General features: G+C 34.6%; 4 protein-coding genes, 1 non-coding gene and 2 pseudogenes across 5 annotated transcripts; 4 read left to right on the forward strand and 3 right to left on the reverse strand.

The window, feature by feature from the left end:
• The first annotated feature begins 89 nt into the window (after positions 1-89).
• On the forward strand, positions 90-2,944 carry LOC120249374 (annotated as a pseudogene).
• Positions 2,945-4,708: 1,764 nt separating this feature from the next.
• LOC120249375 lies at positions 4,709-6,079 on the forward strand (annotated as a pseudogene).
• A 1,839-nt stretch (positions 6,080-7,918) lies between these two features.
• Positions 7,919-9,534, forward strand: LOC120283267 (protein STRICTOSIDINE SYNTHASE-LIKE 10-like). The gene is given in 4 exon segments (XM_039289902.1): positions 7,919-8,252; positions 8,558-8,824; positions 8,930-9,314; positions 9,316-9,534. Coding segments are annotated over 4 exon segments (1,056 nt in total). The 5' UTR covers positions 7,919-8,004; the 3' UTR covers positions 9,472-9,534.
• Positions 9,535-16,293: 6,759 nt separating this feature from the next.
• On the forward strand, positions 16,294-18,200 carry LOC120283924 (protein STRICTOSIDINE SYNTHASE-LIKE 10-like). Its single transcript, XM_039290726.1, has 3 exons — positions 16,294-16,617; positions 17,181-17,447; positions 17,555-18,200. The coding sequence occupies exons 1-3, from the start codon at positions 16,367-16,369 to the stop codon at positions 18,099-18,101; spliced, it is 1,065 nt and encodes a 354-aa protein (XP_039146660.1). The 5' UTR covers positions 16,294-16,366; the 3' UTR covers positions 18,102-18,200.
• LOC120283923 (annexin-like protein RJ4) lies at positions 18,190-20,237 on the reverse strand. Its single transcript, XM_039290725.1, has 6 exons — positions 19,803-20,237; positions 19,392-19,537; positions 19,080-19,295; positions 18,796-19,008; positions 18,612-18,701; positions 18,190-18,519 (listed from the first exon to the last, which is right to left on the reverse strand). Exons 1-6 carry the CDS (start codon positions 20,083-20,085, stop codon positions 18,328-18,330), a joined length of 1,140 nt encoding a protein of 379 aa, XP_039146659.1. The 5' UTR covers positions 20,086-20,237; the 3' UTR covers positions 18,190-18,327.
• Positions 20,238-21,195: 958 nt separating this feature from the next.
• Positions 21,196-26,624, reverse strand: LOC120249376 (2-isopropylmalate synthase A-like). Its single transcript, XM_039257866.1, has 13 exons — positions 26,587-26,624; positions 25,659-26,378; positions 24,716-24,929; positions 24,543-24,623; positions 24,206-24,295; positions 24,034-24,120; positions 23,680-23,780; positions 23,151-23,184; positions 22,974-23,048; positions 22,437-22,520; positions 22,211-22,345; positions 21,755-21,900; positions 21,196-21,648 (listed from the first exon to the last, which is right to left on the reverse strand). The coding sequence occupies exons 1-13, from the start codon at positions 26,622-26,624 to the stop codon at positions 21,528-21,530; spliced, it is 1,926 nt and encodes a 641-aa protein (XP_039113800.1). The 3' UTR covers positions 21,196-21,527.
• Positions 26,566-26,638, reverse strand: TRNAR-ACG. Its single transcript has one exon. It is a non-coding gene; the product is annotated as a tRNA-Arg (tRNA).
• Positions 26,639-26,815: the final 177 nt, after the last annotated feature.

Genomic DNA, 26,815 nt, shown 5'->3' on the forward strand with positions numbered 1-26,815 from the left:
TTTAGAAATCAATTTGTACATAATGATATAGTAAATTATTATTATTATTATTAAATGGCTATAGGAATACTTTACCAAAAAGCCCTTATCATCTTCTTTCTTTTTGCTTGCTGTTTCTTTTGTTTGTAACCATGAAAGCAGAAGATATGCTAGTTGCTGCCATGGCAGCAGCAGCCATCTTTCTCTTCATCTCATCTTTTGCGGGTCCTTCTCATCATGCAAAGCTTCAAGTCTTGCCACTCAGCACTGCAACTGGCCCTGAGAGCCTCGCCTTTGACCCCACCAGCGAAGGCCCTTACACTTGGCGTCTCCGATGGCCGGATCTTTAAATATTCACATAAACACCATCAATGGACTCAGTTTGCAGTTTCTTCACTCTATATGTATGCATGTTCTTATGTCCATTTTTCTTGTAACATGTTTATCTTGGAATTAATATGTTGGGTATTTGGTTGATGATGATGGTATGAGGTTGGTAAATAGTATTATTAAAGTTTTTGTGAGAAGAGGGCGGGGGACCCACTAAAGCACTGCAGACGTCATGCCTCGGTGAATAAGTAGGAACAAAACGGCGTTCACGTGGGCGGTTGAACTACTTGTATACAATCATTGTTCACAACTCCCGAAATGTCGTATCAGTAGATCGAACTCTCACCACTCGGTAGGCTATCACGACCAGTATCAATGAATCCCACATGTCGTTGGCAATAGTATTATTAAAGTTAGTTGCATGTAATTATCATTGATAACAGGACTGATTAATGTGCAATTTTAAGCTACCATCATCTTCTTGTTGGCATGTCTTTTCTAAATATATACTTTATGATCTTCATTAATGACAGTAAATCATGTCAAATTTTTATAGCTCTTTTTAATTTTATTTTTATTTTACATTGTGAAGGTATGAAGAGTGTGCAGGATCAGTAGATAGTAAGAAGATGTCTGCTGAAGGCCACACATGATGAGAGAATTTTGAAGCCTGTAGTCACAAGTGCAGAAGGTGGAGCACTCTGCTTTACAAATGGTTTGGATATTGATCAAAATTCAGGTGTTATTTACTTCACTGATAGCAGCATAAAATACCAGAAAAAGTACCTTATAAAGAATACATTTTCCATTTAACAACACTAGTATGATAGATAGACTTGGACTTAAATGTATGATGATGTACCACTCAGGCAGTATATGGAGGTGATAATATCAGGCGATAGAACGGGAAGAGTGATAAAATATGATCCAAAAAGCGACAAGGTTGAGGTTCTGATCCATGGCTTAACATTTCCAAATGGAGTGGCATTGAGCAGAGATAGTAGTTTCTTGTTGGTAGCGGAGACAACTACAGGCAGGATATTGAAATATAAACTCAAAGAAAAGAACCTCAACCTTGTTTCTTGGATATCCTGACAACATAAGGGGGAGTCCAAGAGGAGGTTATTGGGTGGCATTGAATTCAGAGAAGAAAAGCATGGTGAGGAGGGTTCTATCTGTTTCTTGGATAAGGAGAATGGTTCCATGGCTTCCATTTGATCTTTATAAATTGAGTGAGTTTATGGATAGTTTGAGAGGATGGGCTGTGAGAATTGGGGAGGATGGTGAGATTTTGGAGGTTTTAGAAGAGAGTTTTGAGTCTGTTAGTGAAGTTCATGAGAGGGATGGCAGTTTGTGGATTGGCTCTGTTTTTTTGCCTTTTGTCTATATTTATAAGCTTTAGATTCAGGCCCTCGTTGTCGTCTTTTTTTTCGATATGTAGTATGAATAATATGGTTTATGGAATAATGCTTGCACTAGTTAGTTCTGATATCATACTCTGTTCTTACAAATTACCACAATCTGATTGAAAACCATATATAGATTCTTCCTTGGTCATCTGCTGAGGTAATTTAGTTTGTCATGACCATGTAGATGTCACAATGAAGTATTCAACTATCATCACTCAAGTTTGGTAAGTGTGATTGAAAGAACTTTCGGTGTTTGAAAGACTGATCAGTAGAAGATCTTGTAAAACATGACAAACTACAACATCAAGACCCAATTCGGTATGATATTGGAAGGCAGGCTCTGATGATTTGATTTGAGAATGCTTGAGAGGCTTGAGAACATTCGTAAAATACAAAAAACACTGATGATTTTGCATCCTTGATGATGATCCACTCTTCCTTCTCTATATTATGTGTTTTATCTTTCAGAATCACTGAGAAATTTCTTTTACTGGATGACTGGCCTTTACATTCAGTAGCAATTTTTGTTATGATGGATGAGGCATGCTTTAGGAAAACATACTCCCGCGGCTGCTTTATTTGATCTGAAAACATCAGTGTTTGAACCAAAAGAAAAAGTTTGGACAAGATCTCATCTCCACCAGAAGGATCAAGACACACTCCCCCACATCAGTCGTGCGATTTCAGGTGGAAGGATTACTTCCCTATGGTGTTCAGGTTAGTTATTGAGACATTTTTGTTCTCTGTCCTTTGCGTAATATATTTGCTGTTAATTTTATGCATGATAACTTCATTTCTTGCATTAATTAATGCCTGGATGTTCCATAGATTATTTTGGGTCGATACAGCTGATTGTATACTATCTATTTGTGAAAATGATACCCTTCAGGAACTCTAATCAACAGGCAAAAGCTTCTTTCACCTGACAAACGATGACCGGTATATGTTAAAGGGAGTGACAGAAGGCTGAAGTCAAAAGCTAGTTTCTTGATTGTTATTGATTTTTCCCTCTTTAAGAGTATAGTTTGTGAATTTATTGTCATTATGCAGGTATTTCTGAAGATGCTTCCATGCCTTATATAATCATGTTCATTCCTACAAAAATACTTTGGTGACCAAATTCTATGGCTTGCATTGTGTGAAAGTAAACCGGATTGAATCAGAAGAAGGTTGGTATATCTTGAATGTGTGACTGTTTCATCATCTGTTGGTTGTAAATGCACAAACCTGAGATTTTCTGCTTTACTTTCTTCTGCTTCAATAAGGTTCGTTTTGTCATAATGGGATATTTGTGCTGCACAGAGCATTCTATTCACTGTTGTTATGAACTCAAAGGCTTTTCCCATGTCAACGACTTTCGAGTCTATTGGTACACAGGTCGCCGATAGAGCTCTCAATGAGTGGTAGTCGAGTTTCACGGGCAGTTGTGAATCAGTGATTGCATGTACGGTGATTCAGTCGTCCCACTGCACGACATCCCCAGGGTCTCAGTGGCTCGCCCCGCTTCTTTTCAAAAAGCTCTTCCCATGATTGGACTACTGAAAAGCCTGATGTGGAAATTGATGAGAACACCACTTTGAAAGAACTTGGCCTTACTTTCTTATTCACACTGTCAAAAAAATTGGTTTCAAGAATTTGAAAGGTAGGCAAAGTCTTAGTTTTTTTTTTTCACCCTGTTATCTACCTCAGAAGCCACCTTAGAGTCCTAGTCTTGTGACTTTCATAAACATGTTCCTTTTTGCAGGCAATTGATAAAGACTGAATATCTAGAACATGAGAAAATCATAGCATATAGCCTATAGCCTATTGGTTGTTTCATCTTCCTAATCTCTATGGTTGAAGAGCTTAAAAGTTTACATTTAACTCTCTGCTTTAAAATTAATGCTATTCATGTCAAATATCATCTGAAATTTTGTCTAAGGAGCAGCAGTAATAATTTAAAAGCATGCTCATTTTAGATGTTTAGTGGTTGCAATTTTTCAGATGAACAGAGATCATTCTTAATTTACTTGAGTTGTTATCATCAAATGACAATTGTTTTCTTATTGTTCTTTGCAATGATAAGAATGACTGAGTTCATTTGATTATTTGTGCATTATTTTCCTCTCTTTCCCTCAAAATATACTATTTGTATGTGTAATACTAATTTGGGGAGAAAAAAATAGCAAGAATTCAAATTTTGCTTAAAAGATTAACTTCGCAAGAGTTAATAGCACGTGAAACATTAATCCTGATGTCATTTTAAACACTTGCATTTTTCACCTTTCTCAATATATATATATATATATCACTAAATATCATCCGATGCATGGTCTATTAGTACACGGGTCGCCGTAGAACTCTCATCGACGATTCTAGCGGGTCCCCAGTTTTTTTTGTCAAAAAAAAAATCATCCAATACAAAAATAAAAAATAACGTTTCAAAAAAACAAGTGGAGTTTAAAATTTAGCGTTTCAAAAGAATAAGTTAAGATTTAGGCGGGCGTTTGATCTTTGATCCAATTAGAAGACGCGGACTCCGTGTGTGTGTGTGTATATATAAATGCTAATTCATCTTTGCGTAAAAATTAATTTATTTTAATTAATATGGACAAGCTGGCTACTACCATAAATCCACCATTGTGTGAACAAGGAATCAGAGAAAAATAAAGGACAAACTCAACTTTTTGAAGTGGTGGTTGTAAATACTATGTAGTTGATGTGGAGTGTTCATCTTCCGTCAATGTCATCACGTAAACATCATGTTAGTTGATAAATATTAATTAATAGAGATATTGCTACAATCAATTAAACTAAGTAGAGAGATTAAAATTTTCATTTTTTAAAGTAAATTATGAAAATAAATATAAAACAAAATTCTGGGATAAATAAATAAATAATTAATTAAATAAATGTGAATGTATGCTATACTGCTATATGTTGACCTAGCCTTCATAGTTTCTCTTTCTCTTGTGGTTCTTTCTTTGTTGGTGTTTCATTTGTTTCTGACAATGAAAGCAAAAGGTCTGTTAATTGCTGCCATGGCAGCATCATGCATCTTCCTCTTCATCTTATCTTTTACAGATCCTTCTCATGATCCAAAGCTTCAAGTGTTTCCACTCAGCACTGCAACTGGCCCTGAGAGCCTCGCCTTTGACCGGATCTTTAAATATTCACAGGAACATCATCAATGGACTCAGTTTGCAGTTTCTTCAGGCTATATGTATGCATGTGTTTTTAATTAATTATCTTCACTTTTTCTTATTACATGTTTAATTATCTTGGTATTAGTGCTTCCATAAATTAATGTACTCTTTATAATCTTCATTAACTGCAGCTAAAATTTTCATTTTTATTTTTTTATATTTTTGGGAAGGTATGAAGAGTGTGAAGGATCAGTAGATAGTAAGAAAGAAGATGTATGTGGGCGTCCATTAGGCTTGGGAATTCAATAATAAAACCGGTGATCTTTTCGTCGCTGATGCTTATAAAGGGCTGCTAAAAGCCACTAATGTTGGGAGAATTTTGAAACCTGTGGTCACAAGTGCAGAAGGTGGTTTGGATATTGATCAAAATTCAGGTGTTATCTACTTCACTGATAGCAGCATAAAATACCAGAGAAGGTACCTTAACAAAAAAAAATATGCATTTTTTACTGATTAACAATTAACACTAGTAAGATACATAGAGGCTTAAATATATATAATAGTATGATGATGTACCACTCAGACAGTATATGGAGGTGATAACATCAGGTAATAGAACTGGAAGAGTGATGAAATATGATCCGAAAAGCAAAAAGGTTGAGGTTCTGATGAATGGCTCAGCATTTCCGAATGGAGTGGCATTGAGCAGAGATGGTAGCTTCTTGTTGATAGCTGAGACAAGTACATGCAGAATACTGAAATATAAACTCAAAGAGAAGAGTGTTCAAGTGCTTGTGAAGTTACCAGGGCGTCCTGACAACATAAGGAGGAGTCCAAGAGGAGGTTATTGGGTGGCATTGAATTCAGAGAAGGAAAGGATGGAGAAGTGGGCTCTATCTGTTCCTTGGATTATTATAAGGAAAATGGTTCCATGGGTTCCATTTGATGTGCATAAACTGGTTGGGTTTATGGAAAGGTGGAAAGGAGGAGGAGCTTTGGCTATCAGAATTGGGGACAATGGTGAGATTTTAGAGGTTGTAGAAGATAAGTTTAAGTACATTAGTGAAGTTCATGAGAGGGATGGGAATTTGTGGATTGGCTCTGTTATTCTGCCTTTGGTTTATCTTTATAAGCTTTAGATTGATCAGCTTCGCTGTTGTCTTTTTTAGATATGTAATTATATGGATATATAATATGGTTTATGGAATAATTAATGCATGCATTAGTTACTTTGTTCTTGCAAATTACAACAGTAATTATGATTGAAAACCACATATATATATATATATATATATATTCTGAGTGTTTCTCTTTTCTTTCATTTGGGCATGACAAAAGTGTTGTGCATATATATATATATATATATATAGTGTTGAACTATCATCACTACTCAAGTTTGAGAAATGTGATTGAAAGAACTTTCAGAGAATCTTGCAAAATATATATGACATGCAAATTATAACATCAAGACTCAATGCTCTGTTATTGCATGGAAATTAAGACAAAACACATCTGATCAATGACGAAATAATTCAAGAGGATACATGACAAATTGTGGCACTAAAAGATGCAATCCGTGCTTAAACACTGATATAGAATATTTAATTTGATCTTGTTTAATTTGTGGTGACTTTTTGCACTTGACCTTATTAGCATCTATGTTGCATTGTTATTCTTTTATTTTAATGTGATAATTTATCTAAAAAATTAATGTTAATCGAAAAACTATGATCCACTGTTATTCTTTTTAAAAGGTATGATTGATTAAAAACTGTGTTTCCTTTATTTTCATTTTTTTTAAAATATAAGTGTTTATGCATTCAAACAAAATTCCACGAGTGTTTTTATTGGGTCGAGTTCACCCACCCAAAATAAGGATCAGGCCTGGCCCACCTCATAGGCAATTCTAATGGGCCGGTTCAGCCTCCTGAAAATTGCCGGGCCACGATCACCCAGAGGATGAATCAGGCCCAACCCACCAATCAAGATAAACAAGCGTTTTTTTAAATTTTTATTTTTTTAATAATACAATTACAAAATAATATTATCGAGGATGAAGTGACTAGATTTTTGTGGATGATGAAACTTTCTCCAAAAGTTAGGATTGATTAAAGATATATTATTGACTTGAAAAATAACTCATAAAATTTTTGGATAATATTTTGTATATAAAAAAAAAAACTAAAAACTTCATATAGGTGGTCACTCCATCTGACTCCTTAAATGATTTGGCAATAATTCCATTACCTAATGTTTGAAAAATGACAAAGATATGCTTTGCCACATCAGCTGCAAATGCTTGAAAAATGCACCATTATGTGTTAGTTAGTCCCTCCAGCTAACTAATATGGCAATAATTCGACCGACTACTATTAAAATAATAATTTTTTATATAACATGAATTTTAATGACAATTTGATGACATGCAAGCAAGCAACCATAATTTTTAAAAAATTGTCGATATTGATGTTGACACAAATTAAACATCAAAATGATATGTTTTTAATTTAATTTAAGTTATTTGTTGCCATGTGGTAACAAATTAAATGCCACTTTATTTATAAAGCACTAATGCACAGTTTGCATTAATGAATCTCACCTAGCTATTGAAATAAAACATTAAATAAAGATACAAAAAAATATTAATAAAATCATAAATTCTTTTAAACATTAAAATATCCTTTTAAGTAGATTTTATGAATTTTTAGGTGAATTGGTACTCATCAACAATGAAAATTACTATTACTAATCATGCTATATACTCACCCAAATAAAATAATGACTAAATACAAATTTTTGCTAAGGTGAGAGTGTACTAATAATCTCAAGATATTAAATAAATAGATTAATTTACCCATAATATATATAGTTTAGAGACTACCTTGTACATAATGATATAGTTAGGGGATTATTAATTAGTGCATTGATAAATATAATTATTGCCACCTAAATGTTAGATAAAGTGATTAATTTGTACCAGATAATGTAGTTTTAGGACTAAAATACATTCTTATTTTTTGGTTATATATAGGAACAAATACAAAATAGAATTCCAGGATAAATAAATAAATACATGTTGATGGGTGTGATTCCTTGACCTCTATTGTTTTCTACATGCTTCTTTCTTGTTCTTTTTGTTGGTAATTCTATTGTTTCTAACAATGAAAGCAAAAGGTATGTTAATTGCTGGCATTGCAGCATGCATCTTCCTCTTCATCTTATCTTTTACAGATCCTTCTCATGATCCAAAGCTTCAAGTGTTGCCACTCAGCACTGCAACTGGCCCTGAGAGCCTCGCCTTTGACTCGGCCGGAGAAGGCCCTTACACCGGCGTCTCTGATGGCCGGATCTTTAAATATTTACCGGAACACCATCAATGGACTCAGTTTGCAGTTTCTTCAGGCTATATGTATGCATGTTATTAATTAATTATCTTCACTTTTCTTGTAATTAACATGTTTAATTATCTTTGAATTAATATTGTTTGAATAAATTTTACTTTTTTTTTTTAAATAGTATTATTATTTATTAGAATTGGTTGCATGTAACTAGCATTAAGAACAGAACTAATTAATGTGCAATTTTCAGCTGTAAGCATCTTCTGGTTGGCATGTCTTTAATTTCTAAATGCAGACTAATTTATGATCTTCATCAATGGCAGTACATTATCTCAAAATTTTTATAGTATTTTTATTTTTATTTGAACTTGTGAAGGTATGAAGAGTGTGCAGGATCAGTAGATAGTAAGAAAGAAGATGTATGTGGGCGTCCATTAGGCTTGGAATTCAATAACAAAACCGGTGATCTTTTCGTCGCTGATGCTTATAAAGGGCTACTAAAGGCCACACATGATGAGAGAATTTTGAAGCCTGTGGTCACAAGTGCAGAAGGTGGAGCTCTCTGCTTCACAAATGGTTTGGATATTGATCAAAATTCAGGTGTTATCTACTTCACTGATAGCAGCATAAAATACCAGAGAAGGTACCTTACAAAAAAAAATATGCATTTTTTACTGATTAACAATTAACACTAGTAAGATACATAGAGGCTTAAATATATATAATAGTATGATGATGTACCACTCAGACAGTATATGGAGGTGATAACAACAGGTGATAGAACCGGAAGAGTGATGAAATATGATCCGAAAAGCGAAAAGGTTGAGGTTCTGATGAATGGCTCAGCATTTCCGAATGGAGTGGCATTGAGCAGAGATGGTAGCTTCTTGTTGATAGCTGAGACAAGTACATGCAGAATACTGAAATATAAACTCAAAGAGAAGAGTGTTCAAGTGCTTGTAAAGTTACCAGGGTTTCCTGACAACATAAGGAGGAGTCCAAGAGGAGGTTATTGGGTGCCATTGCATTCAGAGAGGGAAAAGATGTCTATTTCTTGTACTAGGAGAATGGTACCATGGCTTTCAATATTTGATCTTAATAAATTGAGTGAGTTTATTATGGGTAGGTGGAGAGGAGGAGTTGATTTTGCTGTGAGAAATTGGGGAGGATGGTGAGATTTTGGAGATTTTACAAAAGAGGTTTGAGTCTGTTAGTGAAGTTCATGAGAGAGATGGGAGGTTGTGGATTGGTTCTGTTGTTTTGCCTTTTGTTTATCTTTATAAGCTTTAGATTCAGCTTTGTTGTCATTTTTTTATTATTATTATTTATAAAGATGTGTAATATGAATAATATGGTTTATATCTGTACTGTGTTGCTTTTCATCAATGCATATGGTTTATCCATTTTTTTTTAGAAAAAAAAATAATATGGTTTATGTATTGGTAGAGAATATGATATTGCAAAACATGAAAAACTACTAAACAACATCAAGACTCAATTCTTTATTATATGGAAAGGCAGACTCTTGTGATTTGAGAATATCTGAGAGGTTTGAGAACATTGTAAAATTGCCAAAAAGAAAAAAAAAAGCATGAATTTAAAGATAATAATACGGAAAACACACATTTGACTAAGTAAATACTATAAGTCAAGAGAATACCTGACAAATGGCGGCACTAAAAAAAATAGATGAATATGTGATTAAAAAGTGTTTTGTGAGCTAGTCTAGAATATTGACTAAAAATACTTAATTTGAAGTTGTTTAGATTTGTGGTGATTTTTTATTTTTTTAAAAAAATAGATAAATCACATATATTAATAAAGAAAATACAAGGAAGGGGTTACATATAAAAGAGAAAAGAGAGAGAGGTGGGGTTAGAAGGAGATACATAGGTATTGGAATAGAAAGGACATAATAGTAACAAGATCCACTAACAATAAAAAGGGTGACAAGGAGAGAAGAGGGGATGGCATAATTAAGGCATGACGTAGAAGGAAACATGAAAAGGTTGTTTCCCCTAGTGCCACATAAGGCACTAAAAGCATAGAACATAGGCCACGTCGAAAATAGAGGGTTGATCACATGGGTCAAATGAGAGGGAGCCTAGAAAGTTGTGACTCGTTTTGATAAAGTGGATGGACTCATCAAGGTTAGCTCTTTTGATTTCATGAGCAGCATAAAACCAAGAGAAAAATATGTGATTAATGATTAGCACGATAGAAATAAACAATTTTGTAGAATTGTTAAAGATGCCATCGTTTTTTTCTCAAACTAGATATTCAAAAAAATGGTCGGAGTGATAAAATCAAAAGCTCTTTTTCTTAAGCTAACTAATTTTTGCCTCCAGGTGGTCCACACCTCGGTGATGGAGTTGGGAAGGGGGCATAGCTAAAGAAATGACCATAATGCGCCCACATATGCAAGTTAAACAGACATTTAAGGAAAATATGGAAATAGATTCCTCAATAGTGTGACATGAGACATAGCTAACTGTAGGTAGAATTGTGCACCTTTTCCTAGTGAGATTGTCTAGCCAAGGTTGAGATCTTATTGTCTCAAATTAGCCAATTGATGAGAATTATTATGCGAGGACAAAAGCCCTTGCACAAGGAGTGGTTGATTCGATATGGAAGACCACCATTATTAAAAAAACTATAATAAAATTTGACTGAGAATATTTCATTTCCTTCCCAAAGTCAAGGTGTATGCGAACTCTATTAGCTCGTTGCTATTAGGGATGACAATTATCCCCAAACCTAACTCAACCCAAATTGGACTAAACCCCAGTTTGATGGGGAAAATTCAGTTTGACCGTGTTTTGAGTCGGGTTTAGATTTGGGTAAAACTCAACTAATATAAAGCTGGGGCTGGTATGGGGATCGATCCTAATACCCGACCTGAACCTAAACTTAAAGTTTTGTAAATATAAAAAATATATGGGGGTTTTGTGCAAAATGAAGAATATAAGGTCGTAGGTGAGAGATGATCTCTTTGATGGTCGCTTGTATCTTTGATGGTCTCTTTTCCATAGTTTGGTTTCTTAGATGGTTGTTCTTTGGGTTTGGTTTTCATGATTTTGGTTTCTTAGATAGTAGAACATCATGGTCACCTTTCTACCTCTATTAGATCTTTATCAACTCATAAAAATGAAATTCTTCAATTTCCATTTCTTTATATATATATATACATATTGTTGGCCTTACTCCAAGCGATAGGATACGCTAACCCCGCCTTGTACGTTAGGGCAATGAGGTTTTCAACAACAATAAAAGGAGCTAATACTCTCTTAAAACCATAATCTAAGTGCTAATGACACAAAACCTTTATAAGGTGATCGATCAAAGACCTTCTCAACATCTAATGTGGGACTAAATAAAATAGAGTAGCTTAGTTTGTGATACGACCCCAATCGAGCTAACTTCATCATCTACATTGGGTCCACAAGAGATGAGCACGACTGCTCGACAAGCACAGCGGGCTCGGAAGCAACCCACATGGATGCAAGATTACGAAGCGTGACAAAGGGGTGATTGGAAGCCATCAATGGGTGAGGAAATAAGGGCTAAAAATTAGTGAGGAAATAAAGGAAAACCAATGCCGTTGATTGGGCATGGAAGTAAGGAAATAACGTCATGTATGGAATTCAGAATAAGACAGCTGGAGGTTGTTATGATATTCCAATATTGATTTGTGTAATTTGGCTATATAAGGCCATTTGAAATTGCAGTGAAACATGAATGAAGCAGTATTCTCTTTTCCTTCTCTTCTTAGAAAAACAACTCTCTTCCTCTCTTGTGTGTGTCCCCATTTTCTAGGAGTGAGCACCCACTCGAAGAGGTGCTGACATACGCCGGAGTTATTGAAGGCGTATCAGTTTGAGTGTATGAAATATGTTAGACCGTCAAAAGTATCCTCAAGTAACAAAACAATGAAAGGAATTGGTCTCCGTAGGACCCACATTCAACAATCTTTTTTTAGACTTTGGTTTATGACATTTATGTTGCACTGTTAATGCACTTATTATGGATCTTTATTTTGTAACAACTCTTTAATTGTTGTTTCTAATTTTACTCAAATGTTACGGTTAATTTACAAGTGTGATGCTAATTTAAAAACTGTGAGTGTTATCTTTTTAATATACGATTGATTCAAAAAAGGTTCTAATTCTTTTAAAAAAATAAATAAAATCATATACATGTTTTATAGTTTTTTATGATAAATTAGTCCTCGAAAACCACTTTCATGTAAAGATACTAAAATTTTTTTCGTAAAATACTTAACTTATTCTGAGAAACATTTATACATTTAGCACTCAAATATAAAATTTATAAAAAAAAAATTTTGTGAATATATAAATTAATTTTAAGAGTTAGTGTCTCTCTGTTACTTTTATAATAATTGTCACGTTTAAAAAGTATTTATTTTTATTTATCATTTTAAAATACTAAAAAAACATTAATCATTTGTTTTCAAATTTATCCTGATATTCTTTATTAAATAGTTGAGTTATACCATACACAATTATGCCTCTACTTTATTGAATTAATTGTATAATTATAAAATGAATAAAAAATAAGACAGTCCATTAAAGAATAGAAATATAGTAAATTTGAAAGAATAATAAATAAAAATAATTTTAAAAAATAGTTAACATTTGCATAAAATTAAAATAATTAACTAACTATGTAACATAGTTAAAAGTGACGATTAAATAATAACATGGAGACTATTACCTTATTATGCAAGTAATATGAAGATGTGCCAGGTGAAGAAATTAATATCAAATTTAATAATCAATTGATTTGTTAACCAAAATGTCACCTACTAACCTACTAATCTAAATAAAGCATTGTTTGGTAGAAATTAGAAATAAAAGGTAAACTGTCGACCTACTATAAATATATATTTATTAAAAAAAATAAAAATAAAAAGACAACTGAATGTTGTAGGAAAGAACTCTGCAACCTCAATAGTAATTTTTAATTTTAAATTTAAAGATGTATATGAAGTTATAAGCATACAGTTGAGAAGTTGTTAATATAATTCTCATATAATTCTCTTCAAATTTTAAGTTTGAAATAAAGAGATAAAAAAATTTAAAAAAAAAACAAACTGTAAGCCACAGTTGTTGGACCCCCAGGTATTCAAATATAATTTATTACTGTTGTCGCCACGCATTAATAATTCACTGACATTATTAATAATGCATGCATGAACATATTGTACCCATACCGGACCAAGCAATTGTATGAAATAAATCCTTTTTTTTTATTTTTATATAATAAACATGGGAGAAAATACACTGAATTTTAAAAATATTTCGAGTTTATTAAATTCTCAAAAATTCTGATTTTTAAAATTTTTATTTTTAAATCTAGAATTAAATAAAATTATAAAATTATCTCTATTTTACAACGCATATTGTTTTTTATCATGTTATGCTTTGTGTTGAGGAGGTGAGCTCATCTATTTTGTCTCAAGTAATGCTATATAGAGTAAAGAAATCACACGAAACCAGCCACACAACGAAATCACACGAAACCAACCACACGACTGATGTGGCTGGTGACGTGGAATTTCTTTAAAAAATATAAAAGAAGGAGAAAGTAAAAACACAATCATCTCTCTTGTGTGTCCCTCTCCCACTCCTGGCAGCCGCTTCACTCCCAGTCGCTGTTCTTGGCCGTCGCTTTCCTCCCTCGCTCCAGGTCGCCGCTTTCCTCACTCGTGTGGGTCTCTCTCTCTCTCTCTCTCTGGTGTAGCTCTGTGCTCCCGGTCGCAGCTCCCGACCGAGGAAAGCTGCGGCCTGGAGCGGGGAGGGAAGCGTCGGCCGGGAGCAGCGACCGAAAATGGTGACCAGAAGCGGTGACCGGGAGCACTGAGCCACACGAGAGAGAGAGAGAGACCCATATGAGTGAGGAAAGCGGCGGCTTGGAGCTGGGGAGGGAAGCGACAGCCGAGAAAGGCGACCAGGAACAATGACCGGGAGCGAAGACCGGGAGTGAAGCTGCTTCCAAGAGTGGAAGAGGGACACACGAGAGAGAAAGAGTGTGTGAGAAAGAAACGATTGGCTTTTTTACTTTCTCCTTTTTTTATATTTTTTAAAGAAATTCCACATCACCCGCCACATCAGTCGTGTGGCTGGTTTCGTGTGATTTCTTCACTCTATATAGCATTACTCATTTTGCCTCTCAGCACAGGCTCATATTGTCACTCTTTTTGGCTATTGATGATGCCAAAGCTATTTGTGGTATTCTATTAAAATATTGGTAATATTTGACTACAAAAAAAATAAAAAATAAAAAAAATAAAATTAATAAGTTTAAAAAGTTATATAATCAGAATAAAATATACATTGAGTTCTTAAATAATTTTTTTACAATAAAATGAACATATATAATATATAATAAAAATATAATTGGATAAAAAAATCAAGAGGAAATTACCTTCATAAAGAATTGAAAAAAAAAAAAATTAGAATCACAACATACATATTATTATTTCAAGATTAATAAATTAAAATAACAACAGAATAAATTAATCTTAAAATCATATAATTTTTTTATCCTATAATTGTTTATCACTGCACTCCATTTATCAATGAATCTTTTTTTTTTATTCCAATGTTTATCAAAATAAACAAATAAAACTCAAAGCAACAATCTTTTTTGTCATACTATTTTTAAATTTTAATAAATCTAATTTATTTACTATTAGGCATGTTTACCAAACATAATATTATCTTTTATTTTGTAAGCTACGATATAATAGCCTTATCCTACTGATCATATAAAAACTAGAAAAGTCGGGATAAAAACAGGTAATATAAGATAAAAAAAAAGTTACCTTCTTTTAATTACTTAGTTTTTCTCTCTCATTTAAAAGGTTTCGTATCCCTTATTTCGATCTTCCAACCCAAGATTTGGGACAAGAACTTGTCAATAACCAATAGTATTATATTGATTATATATATTTTTTAATAATTTAATAGTAACTATAATAAATATACCAATAAGTAAATTATAAAAAAAATTTAAAAATCAATTTTTAAATATATATATATATATATATAACTATATTATAAAAAATAATTGAGTCTATTTACATATATTTCATATCATATTCAACTATTATTTAGTGCTCATCCGATACACATCAAACTCATAGAAAGATATGAGCTTACCATCTTCATATCATGTTTTACTTTTATATCGTATTGCACTTGTATTATCAACGGGCCCATAACAAAATGATAAATAAATATAAATAAAAAAAAATAATAAAGTACTTATTTTTCTGTACAGAGTCTTTGTCATACAAACACAAGAGGCAACATTATACACCTGTCACTGGTCCCTTCAATTAAACTCTGATGTAACACATAGAAAAGATCAGACGGCTGACGATCGATCAGATCATGCTATCAAACCATGTGATAGACCACAGATAACTGCAGCTTTAATAATATTTTTAACTACACCTGATCGTACTAATCCAAAGCATTTAATATGAAACTTTTGCTTTACATATCTACCCCTGCCGCATCCCAAAATTACACATATATTATCATACAATTTCTCAAACAAATATATATAATTATTTATTTTTAAGTTGTTGATCCACCTGAAAGGGCAAAATATGATAAATTTATATAAATTATTTGTTTAACTAATTCAAGCCTCTATTATTTGGACTAATATAGTTGATAAAAAAATATTATTATAACTAATGATTTTTATTATTATTGGTATCAGGTCTCTGTTAAAGTATTTTAACCCTTAATCCCTTATTAAAAATATTTGTTTAAATCTCAACTCATGCAAGTGAGAGTGTAAGTATGTATGTATATATATTGTTATTTTTTTATAATCATCTATTAAATGAGATTAAAAAAAATAATTTTTTTATATATTAATTATGGTATTTTACATGGGTATAAAAGTATTTCTATTATGAAGATATACCTATATGATACATGAATTTATAAATTTAAAATAGTGATTTGTATTTATCTTATTTTGCCATGTCACACTAGTATTAATTTTGGTCAAAGATGAACTCGAATTCCGGATAAATAAATACAAGTGTTTGTGTTTCCTTGCTCTCCATTGTTCTCTCTCTCTTCTTCTTCTTCTTCTTCTTCTTCTTCTTCTTCTTCTTCTTGTGTTTCTATTGATTCCAATAATGAAAGGAAAAGGTATGATGGCAGCTGCTATGGCAGCATGCATATTCTTCTTCATCCCATCTTTTGAAGGTCCTCATCATGATGATGCAAAGCTTCAAGTGTTGCCACTCAGTAATGCAAGTGGTCCTGAGAGTTTCGCCTTTGACTCCGCCGGCCAAGGCCCTTACACCGGCGTCTCCGATGGCCGGATCTTTAAATGGTCACCGGAACACCACCAATGGATTCAGTTTGCAGTTTCTTCAGGCTATATGTATGCATGTGTTTTTAATTAATTATCTTAACCTTTTCTCATAACATGTTTTTTTAAATTATTTTGGAATTAATGTTTTACTGTAGCTCTTTTCTTTTCCTCTTTTGCGTGTTTTGTTTGATGAGGATGAGGATGAGGATGAGGTTAGTGATGAATAATTTGATAGGATTATATATGAGAGTTGGGATTTTGAAATGATTGAATTGGTCGCATGTAACTTAGCAGCATTGTGAATTACAGAACTGATTACAGTGCATGTTGCAACTACCAGCATCTTCTTGTTGGCATGTCTTTTTCTAAATATAGACTTTATGATATTCATTAATGATACTGAATTATGTCAATTTCTTAGCTCTTTTTTTAGCATGAAATTACTAGATTCACCTTGATCAATCTGGTTGCATACAAACCACTTGTTTCATCTTTCTTTCACGTGTTTAAGTAACTATATATATATATATATATGTCTCTGCTTAATATGTATTTGTCTATGTATATATACACACACGCATATTAGTTTTATACTTTTATTTATTATTTAGTATTTATTTTTTTTTGGAAAGGGATGAAGAGTGTGCAGGATCACAAGATAAGGAGAAGGAGAACATATGTGGGCGTCCATTAGGCTTGGAATTTAATAATAAAACGGGTGATCTTTTCGTCGCTGATGCTTATAAAGGGCTGCTAAAGGCCACACAAGATGAGAGAATTTTAAAGCCTGTGGTCACAAGTGCAGAAGGTGGAGCATTTGGTTTCACAAACAGTTTGGATATTGATCAGAATTCAGGTGTTATCTACTTCTCTGATAGCAGCATAAATTTCCAGAGAAGGTAAAATAATAATAATAATAAATAAAGTGCTTAATTTCCTTAAACTAATAATAATAATAATAATAATAGAATGAGAGGCTGATACTGATATGATATGGCACATGCAGGCAGTTCATGAAGGCTATAATAACAGGTGATAGAACAGGAAGAGTGATGAAATATGATCCAGAAGATGAAAAGGTTGAGGTTCTGATCAATGGCTTAGCATTTGCTAATGGAGTAGCATTAAGCAGGGATGGTAGCTTCTTGTTGATAGTAGAGACAACTGAATGCAGGATACTGAAGTATAAACTCAAAGAGAAGAGTGTTCAAGTGCTTGTGAAGTTACCAGGGTTTCCTGATAATATAAAAAGGAGTCCAAGAGGAGGATATTGGGTAGCAATGCATTCAAGGAGGAAAAAGGTGGTACAGTGGGCTCTATCTGTTTCTTGGATAAGGAGAATGATTCCCTATCTTCCATTTGATCTTCATAAATTGAGTGAGTTAATGGAGAGATGGAGAGGAGGAGCTTTGGCTATGAGAATTGGGGATGATGGTGAGGTTTTGGAGGTTTTAGACAATAGGTTTAAGTTCATTAGTGAAGTTCATGAGAGGAATGGGACTTTGTGGATTGGCTCTGTTCTTGTGCCGTTTGCTTCTCTTTATAAGCTTTAGATTCAACATCTATCTGTCTTGTTTGTGTAGATATGTAATATGAATAATATATATGGCTTTATGAAATGATTCATGCATGCACTAGCACTAGTTCTAATATCATATCATGCTCTCAATATATAATAAAAGATCACAAACCGGCAACAGAAAAGGAAACAGCACACACACACACAAGCACTGATAAAAAACCATAGGTAGATAGAGCATATGGCTTTGTGAAATGAACTCAGTTGCCCAGTAAGGCAAGGAGGAAGCTCCTGTAATGCCCTGATTCTTTCTTGGAGATTGATTGTTCAAGAGTGATGTTGGTTCTCTTGAGGTATAGCTCCTTGATCTCATTCAAGTCTTTTTCGGCACGAGTGACGATCACACGAGTCAGTGAGTCATCATCAGACTTGTTAAGCGCATTGCGCAGAAGCTGCAGCAGAAAACATTATTCATTCAGTTGCTTGATCATGGCTGAATTATTACCAGTGGAAGTGCTGATAGTATAAGTAGTAGTAGTATTACCTTCTCATGGTATTTGAGAGGAGAGACGATACATTTTATAGTGACATACAAAGCTGAGACAAAGTCATTTGCAGAATCAGCAGACAAAGCCTGAATTCATGTTGTAGTTTCAGAATCAATCAATCAATGAATCAATGAATTAATCCAAAATTCATCTATGTATTACAGGCAGCAGCAATATTACCTTGGTAATGGTCATGGCATGTTCATCCTTATAACGATTGAATGTAGCATTGAGTTGTGCCTTGCTCCGAGTAGTCAGAATTCTAATGATATCTTCATGGTTATAGTTCTTGCGCTTGATAGCTTCATGGAGAATTAAGGCCTCTGACTGAGCTAATTTGACGTCGATCTCATCGCCATTGTACCGATACGTGCCCACTAATCCAGTGAGGAGCTGCAATACAATATGTTAGCATAGAACTATATGAAAAGAACAAACAGGGTAGTTCTAGTTTAATGACATGCCTTCCGCAAGTCTCCGGAACTGCGTGCAGCCACATCTTCCTCCAAAGAGTGTTTGTACAGAGCTTGATATGCTTGCTTCACTACAAGAAGATCAGCAGGTGAATTTATGCAGGCTATTTCAATGATAACAGGGTTATCAACACTCTTCTTCAGTGCTATGTTAGCAAGAACTGCTTCTCTTTCAATCGGATTGAACATCCAACGGTACACAGCTTTCTGCATTGTGAGATAAAAGTTTATATATATATATATATATGTGTGTGTGTGTGTGTGTGGATCTGATAGTATTAAGATGAGATGAAATGCAAGTACCTCATATTCACCATTGAGTTCAGATTCAAGCCTTTTGGTGAGACACTCCTTGTAGAGTTCTTCATAGGCTTCTTGAATATGTTTCCTTTGCGTTGAGTTCCTGTGTGCCAGGATTGCAATTACTGTCTTATCATCAGTCCCCCATCCTAGCAAAGCAAACAGAAATCCTTAGTTTGGACTATATAACACTGATGTCATTCCCAAGATTAAGCTATGTTTGAAACCATTCATCAAATTTCTTTCTTTCATCTGTGTCATTAGACTTGGAAGACAAGAGTCAAAAATTTTTAAACAAACACAGTCCATCAAACGGTGCTGGTTCATACACATCCTTCTTAGATCAGCTTGATTGAATAAGTATAACACAAGTCCAAAAAGAACTTAATGATATACAAAGCAGAGAAGCAAAACCTTGGAAAGCCTTCCTGAGTTGCTCTGCATCTTCAACTGGAGAAGGGACATGCTCCGGAACTATAAGAGTAGCCATTTGTTTCTCTCTTTCTATAAACCTCCGGATCTCTGAAACAAGTGATGAAGAGAACAGGGCAATGCAAATGTGTAATATATAGAGAACTAATAAGAAGCAAGAGCCACGTGGGTTCAATGAAACCGGGTTTTGAGCGTTAGCGTTAAACATAACGCCTTGCGGTTTCTGAAATAAAGATTCCTCTTGTTCTATAATGTAATAGCACATGGTTTTTCCTCTTCACTCCAACCCTCAATAATGAAATAAACACCTTTCCCTTGTATCAAGAAATACCTTTTCTTTTTTCTCACAATGCAGTCTGTCTAGAAACTCCCACCTTTAGTGGGAGACATGTCACAATGAAAGAATGCCAAATGTGGACACGTAATATGGTGATAGCTTAGCATAGGAGTCTGATACTGTCCTTTTCAATTCATTTGAATGAAAACGAAAATAAATAATAAATAATATAAATATTTGTTTCAATGAAGAACGGGAGCAGCTGGTAGTGTTGCATGAGAGTTATGAAGCTGCCAAATATACAGAGCTATTTCTAAAATTAAAGATCTTTCGGTGCAAAAAAAAGAAGAGAGTTGTTGGGATGTCCCGTCTTAGTTGTAATTGATATACCAACTTCTAAAACAAATAAAGTTCTTGAAATGATTTACCATCGAGTGCGGATTAGCTCACCAAACACAAGAAGAGCATCTTTCTGTGATTTATATAATATAATAATACTTGAGCGTGCCAGGCACCTAGTGATTAACAAGACATCCCAATTGACAACAAAGGTTATAAAAGATGAAAACAAGTTTTTGTCAAAACAAAAAAAAAAATGAAAACAAGTTATGTGGGCAGGTGATAACTGATAAGTGATGAGTCAGACCATTGAAAAGTGACAGAAAACAGCGTACACGGAGAGTGACAAAGACGATGACTGAGAGCAGTCACGAGACTCCACATAGCACAGCCATTTGGAAGATAAAAAGAGAGCTGAACAAAATAAGATGCACTAAAATATGTTTGTACTGCTGACTAGGGGGCATTCATGTCAGTCTAAGCAAAAATTAAAGAAAACTTCGGTATGATAGTACACAAGCACGTGTCTTCTTGAACTTAATGCGAGAATAAAATCATCATAAACAATTCTCAGGCAGGTACATAGTTTTTATATACTAATTGGATGACAATTATTTAGGACTTAGACTGGATATAAAAGCAAACATGATAATGAACACCGGCTCTTACCCACCCTATCTTGACCGTCTTGGCATTTGGTTCAAGACTTTCAACTCAAAACGCGGTTGTGTCATCAACACCAAAGAAAGATGCTAAACATGAGACTGTGGGAACATATTTTATTAACCTGAACGTGTATCTACATGACTACATATATTGCCCACACAGATCAACTTTCCAACACTACACAAGATTTGCACACGAATCTAATCACAGATCAACTTTCCAGGGCTATACAAGAAATGCGCACATATCCTACTCACAAATTCCAAATCTACACAAGAAATGCACACAAATCTAATTACAGTAGAGCAGAGCGGAAGATTCCACCACTAAATAAGCATCGGTTCCACGTGTCATTGCTTAGAAGTGCAATAAGTTGATAGAGTTTCTCCTTCCCCATTTTTGAAGTAAAAAGAAGCTTACTGAATTTATGATACTTTGCGAGCAGCCTTGGATGCTGATAAGTCTTTGAAAGCTAACATTTTGTTTAGAGCACTAACATAAGCCCGAACACTGGAGACAACAATATCCATCCCTGCTCCAGATCCACTGTCGAAAAACATTTAGAAGACCTTGGTACAAACAGAAAGATGAACATCCATTTACAACACCATAAATTTAAAATCTTAAAAAAATAGCCAAGGAAAAGAAAAACCTGAAAGTACGGAAGACTGTTTCTCCCGTCAAGGCATGTGTAGATGAATGGGTGGTATCTCCACGGATAACAACTCTTGTGGAGGCAATGGCATCAATGCCTTCTGTCACTGAGTTCATGGAATACTCTAGCAGAATCACAGGAACCTGCAAAATTTCACCAATGTTAAGTAAAACATGTTGTGCAACTGTATTCCTTGTTTACTGGCTCCATGCAAGATACAAGCAGCAGTAAGAGTGGTTGCACAAATAATCAACCTGGAAATAAGTTACGAAAGGGTGACCAAGAACCATACAAAGGGAGACCAAGGAAATCAAGTGATGTAAGGTACATGCTTGGAGCATGATTGGCCAAGCATGGTTCAGTAGAATGCCACATTCAAAATAAATGACAAAACACATTGTTAATGGAAAAAAAAACATGGATAATAACAGATCACGGGAAAGCCAGGATTACCCCGATTATGATATCAACAGCTTTATATGCTGCATCAACAGGACCTGTTCCAATAGAGCATGCAATCTTCTCCTCCCCATCTGAAGCAATAAGTTTAACTGTTGCTGTAGAAAGGCCAAGTGTGCCGCCAGTAACCTGCCCATTAACGCTTATAAGCTTACAAGTAGCAAAATAGTTTATCGAAAGTCGTTCTGTGGCAAAGGAAAAAAATGAACTGAGACTTCACCTGCAGATCACCAAGCAACCATATCACCTGGGTCTGGAATATCTCATCAGAAATAAGTGCTTCAATGTCAGCATCAGTTACATGCTGGCGTCAGATGGAATTTTGCTTAGAATGGCCACCAAATGTTATGAATGTTCACATAAAATGAATAGGTACAAGTTCCTTTAAAACAACATAATACAAGCTTGAAAAGAACTTCGTGGAAAAGAGCAAACAACTTGATGCATGTGGTGAAAGAAGTTTGAAGCTTGAGCAGACAAATATTTTTGCAAGAATTTAGCTTACCCCCAATTAGTTATTGAACGTACTCTATAATAAAAGAAGGGAGTCCATCTTCAAGAATAAAAGTGATCCAAAAATTGATTGACAAAAATATATTTCAGAAATCAGATATGAGCTGCATTAATGTTCTTTGCGTTTATTCGTTTATTTTTCATAAACACGTTTAAAAACATCCAGTTCATGAGAACATGAAAGCTCACTTAGAGAAATTCTTCCATATACTACTAATACAGGTAACCACAAATGCACACAAACCTTTTTTTTCTCTGCAACTTCTTTGAAACGCTTGAAGATATCATCAAGTTCTTTCCCATTTATGTCATACCCAAACTGGAAAAAGCATTCACCAAACATATCAAATTCATAAACTTGAATAAAAGCAAACATCAATTAGAACCAAAAGACAACAAAAATTATTCACTGTTTATGTACCTCCAAAAGTCTAGATCTGAGAGCATGGCGCCCACTGCAAAGAAAAAAATTGAAGTTCAAATTATAGCTAAAAATAGTAGTAGTAATGCATTACATAGCCAAAGCCAATGTAGGTTGGATGAATGTGACTGATGGATTCAGTACACATTAAAAGTTCATTGACTGAGAGGAGAATAGCAAGTACAATAGCATGGCAACAAGGTTAAAGTATCTAAAGAAAAATGATTTTCCTTCTATCAAATTACGTGGTGTGCAATTTCGCTAACAAACCAGATACCAATATCCCGCCAATTGATAATTTACCCCAGACAGTACCTAGTACACATTTTCTTTAACTTTGTTGTGCTCATGGAAGAACCCCATGTAAAAGATTATCTATTGTATCAGCTTAGACAGTAACCTTTGTCGAGTGTTTGGTGTTAGCTAATCAAGTCAATAAACCTGAACAGCATTAGATAAATTAGTAATTGAAGATCACATGTAACCAAAAAATAGGATGAAATTATCTTCTTCACTTAAATGTCCATACCTAAGCTTTCCTAGCACAATCCCAGATTCATTAGATCGAGTCAATCCAATATCCTCAGGAGATATAATTTCATATGTGCTTTTATTTTTAAGCATGCCATCCTGTAGAACAGTAAATAATGGAATTTACTATGTGCGTAAAGAAGCATAAAAAAATGTAATTGCAAAATAAATACTGGCATGTATACACATTTAAAACAGCAGTATTAGACGGATGCACATGTAGCGCAAATAAATGATCATTCATGTGCTAACTCACACGAAGTATCATAAAACATGCTTTCCTAATGTATACTTTCTTGAGTGAGCATTTTCTCAGGTGCTTACATAGGCAATACCTTAATGCATGATTTACCTGGTGTATACCACTTTCATGGGCAAAAGCATTAGCACCTACAATTGCCTTATGTGGTTGGACATGCAAGCCACTGTATTCTGCAACCTGGGTCACAAATGAAATGATTAACTAGGATAATATATATTCACCTTAAATACAAAAGGCAACATAGCAGAACTAACAAGACTACCATCTTACTAGCCATAACAATATGTTTAATGTTGATCCCAGTATGAAGGCCTCCCATAAGTTCCTTACGACACTTTATAGCCATAACAACCTACAAGTGGCAGTACATATTTCAGCATAAATTAATAAGGATGAAGACGTAAGTCGAACCTATCTTCAGCTACGACTTACGCTGAGCATTTAAGAAGAAATAATTTCCTTCCAAATGAAGTAAAGAATACATGATATACATTTATAGTCTTAAGCAGAAAATACACAAATTTTTTACCCTGCTATACACAGTATTCGGCTATAATAGTATTCACAACCCAAAGTTGACATAAAACATTGATATATACCTCTTCCAAAGAAGCATTTCCAGCTCTTTCACCAATACCATTGACTGTCACCTCAAGTTGTCGTGCCCCAGAATAAGCACCCTGAATTTAGATTGTCCGAAAAGTTAGCATATGTGCAACTAGAGTCCTAAGGTAATACTCAAAACGCAAAACAGGTAACTAAAGAGGCATACAGCTAATGTATTAGCAGTTGCAAGTCCAAGATCATTCTGACAGTGTGTTGAAATGATCACATTCTCTATTCCACGAGTATTGGCATTTATATCAGCAATTAATCGTCCAAATTCAGAGGGAAGGGTGTAACCAACAGTGTCAGGAATGTTGACAGTGGTGGCCCCAGCTTTAATAACTTCCGCCAGAACATGATAAAGAAACTCCCTGTCGGACCTGAGGATAAAGTACCACACAGATCGAACCCTGCCTCTCAAAATTCTTAACTAGAGCAACCAATATTTGCCTATAAGAGAGCGGCCCATATACAACAGCCACCCAGAAAACATGACTAATAAACCTTGTTTTGCATAGAATGCAAAATTAAAACAATCAGGTGAATGGAAAACAAAACTTCGTTAAAGTTTCATCAAATCTAGTATGAGCTCATCATGATCCTGAAAAGTCCCCAATCCTGTTACTCAAAAGTCATTAAAGGAAAATCAAGTATAAATAAGTATCAAGAATCTAAAGATAATCATAAAAAATTCCTCCCAGTTTTGTTTATCCTAGCTTCTACAAATTTTTTATGCTAAGAGTATCTATCAAACTGCAAAACAGGGAAGGCAAAAGGCAATAAAATATTATGAGGGTCCACCTCATAAAACATACTATAATAAGTAATAACAAAAGTTTATCATAAAATAGTAACAATATACACATTAGTGAGATGGGCGAAATATAGGAATTAATAAGTCAGAAGCATATCCTGGCGGATACTCCTACAAATTTATATTTTTTTATGAAATTAGAGTAAGCCATCAATCTATTAGATAAGCCTTTCGGCCAATTAAAAGAATTCATTTCTAAAATAAAACTAGTGAAATTCTAGGAATGTCAAAGATCAAAATAACTAATAAAAACATAACCTCACGAATTATTGGAGGGGAAAAAAAAAGTAAGTACCTTCCCGCGTCCTCGGGGCTGAATTCAACATCCTCGCACCCCAGACTCCGGGCATAAGCCACCATTTCGCTAGCAATCCTCACCACCTCCGCTCTCGACTTTCTAAGTTTATACTTCATGTGGATCTCACTAGTAGCGATGAACGTATGGACGCGAGGCCTCATCGCATGCCGCACAGCCTCCCAAGCTGCATCAATGTCCGCCTTATTACACCTAGCAAGCCCACAGATAACAGGGGCGTAGCCGTTCTCGTCGGGGTTGTTCCCAACCTCAATCGCGATAGAGCGGACGGCATCGAGGTCGTCAGGGGAAGAGGCGGGGAAGCCGGCTTCAATGATGTCGACGCCTAGGTGAGCGAGCTGGCAGGCGATGGCGAGCTTTTGTTTTGAGGTCATGGTGGCGCCGGGGGACTGCTCGCCGTCGCGGAGAGTGGTGTCGAAAATGCGAACGTAGGAGGGATCATCGATGCGGTTTGGAATGTAGGGCGGGCGAGAGACGAGGGAGCAGTGGGAGAGAAAGGATCGAGTGAGGCGATTGGAGGGGAAGGGAGGCGAAGGAGAGTTTAGGGGAGAAGGAGGAGGAGGAAAGGAGGGAGGAACGGAAGGAAATAGAGCTAGGGTTTGGGGAGAAGAAGATGGAGGAGACCATGGCGGGGCGAAAGGTAGACGAGGCTGGACCTTATCTTGAACAGCAAGTGTTAATGCGATGAAGGAGTGAAGACTAATATATATATTATATTATATATATATATATTCGTATGGGTAAAATTTAACTTTTGATCCTTTATTTTTCGCTCAGGTTTTAAACAGTCCCTGGTAAGTGGTAATTGTGGCAAACTGCAAAGGATTTCAATGAAATTTTGATGAAAAATTCAAAAAATAAAATAAAATAGTAATTAAAACGAAAACGACTCCACTGGGGATCGAACCCAGAATCTCTGGTTCCGTAGACCAGCGCCTTATCCATTGGGCCATGGAGTCACTACTGTTGATAAAATGTATTTTAATATACAGATCAATTATTTGTATTCACTATCATTTTCAATATTTTTATTTGATATATAGTAAATACTTATCAATAAAATATTATTGCCGTAACTAACTTATTAGAACATTTCATGAAATGCCCAAAATATTTTAAAAGTTATTGTTATCTAA

The sequence above is a fragment of the Dioscorea cayenensis genome, chromosome 19, assembly GCF_009730915.1.
Source record: "Dioscorea cayenensis subsp. rotundata cultivar TDr96_F1 chromosome 19, TDr96_F1_v2_PseudoChromosome.rev07_lg8_w22 25.fasta, whole genome shotgun sequence".
Lineage (NCBI taxonomy): Eukaryota > Viridiplantae > Streptophyta > Magnoliopsida > Dioscoreales > Dioscoreaceae > Dioscorea > Dioscorea cayenensis.

Excerpts from the sequence above, each read along its gene's own strand:
- LOC120283924 (XM_039290726.1), top strand. The coding sequence starts at position 16,367 with ATGAAAGGAAAAGGTATGATGGCAGCTGCTATGGCAGCATGCATATTC. Across the intron at positions 16,618-17,180 it reads GCAGTTTCTTCAGGCTATAT|GGATGAAGAGTGTGCAGGAT; the intron begins GTATGCATGTGT and ends TTTTTTGGAAAG. Across the intron at positions 17,448-17,554 it reads AGCATAAATTTCCAGAGAAG|GCAGTTCATGAAGGCTATAA; the intron begins GTAAAATAATAA and ends TGGCACATGCAG.
- LOC120283923 (XM_039290725.1), bottom strand. The coding sequence starts at position 20,085 with ATGTGCTATTACATTATAGAACAAGAGGAATCTTTATTTCAGAAACCG. Across the intron at positions 18,702-18,795 it reads ATGCCATGACCATTACCAAG|GCTTTGTCTGCTGATTCTGC; the intron begins GTAATATTGCTG and ends ACATGAATTCAG. Across the intron at positions 18,520-18,611 it reads CTCTCAAATACCATGAGAAG|CTTCTGCGCAATGCGCTTAA; the intron begins GTAATACTACTA and ends TTTCTGCTGCAG.
- LOC120249376 (XM_039257866.1), bottom strand. The coding sequence starts at position 26,624 with ATGGATAAGGCGCTGGTCTACGGAACCAGAGATTCTGG. Across the intron at positions 24,624-24,715 it reads CAACTGCTAATACATTAGCT|GGTGCTTATTCTGGGGCACG; the intron begins GTATGCCTCTTT and ends ATCTAAATTCAG. Across the intron at positions 22,346-22,436 it reads GGTTGCTTGGTGATCTGCAG|GTTACTGGCGGCACACTTGG; the intron begins GTGAAGTCTCAG and ends GTTAATGGGCAG.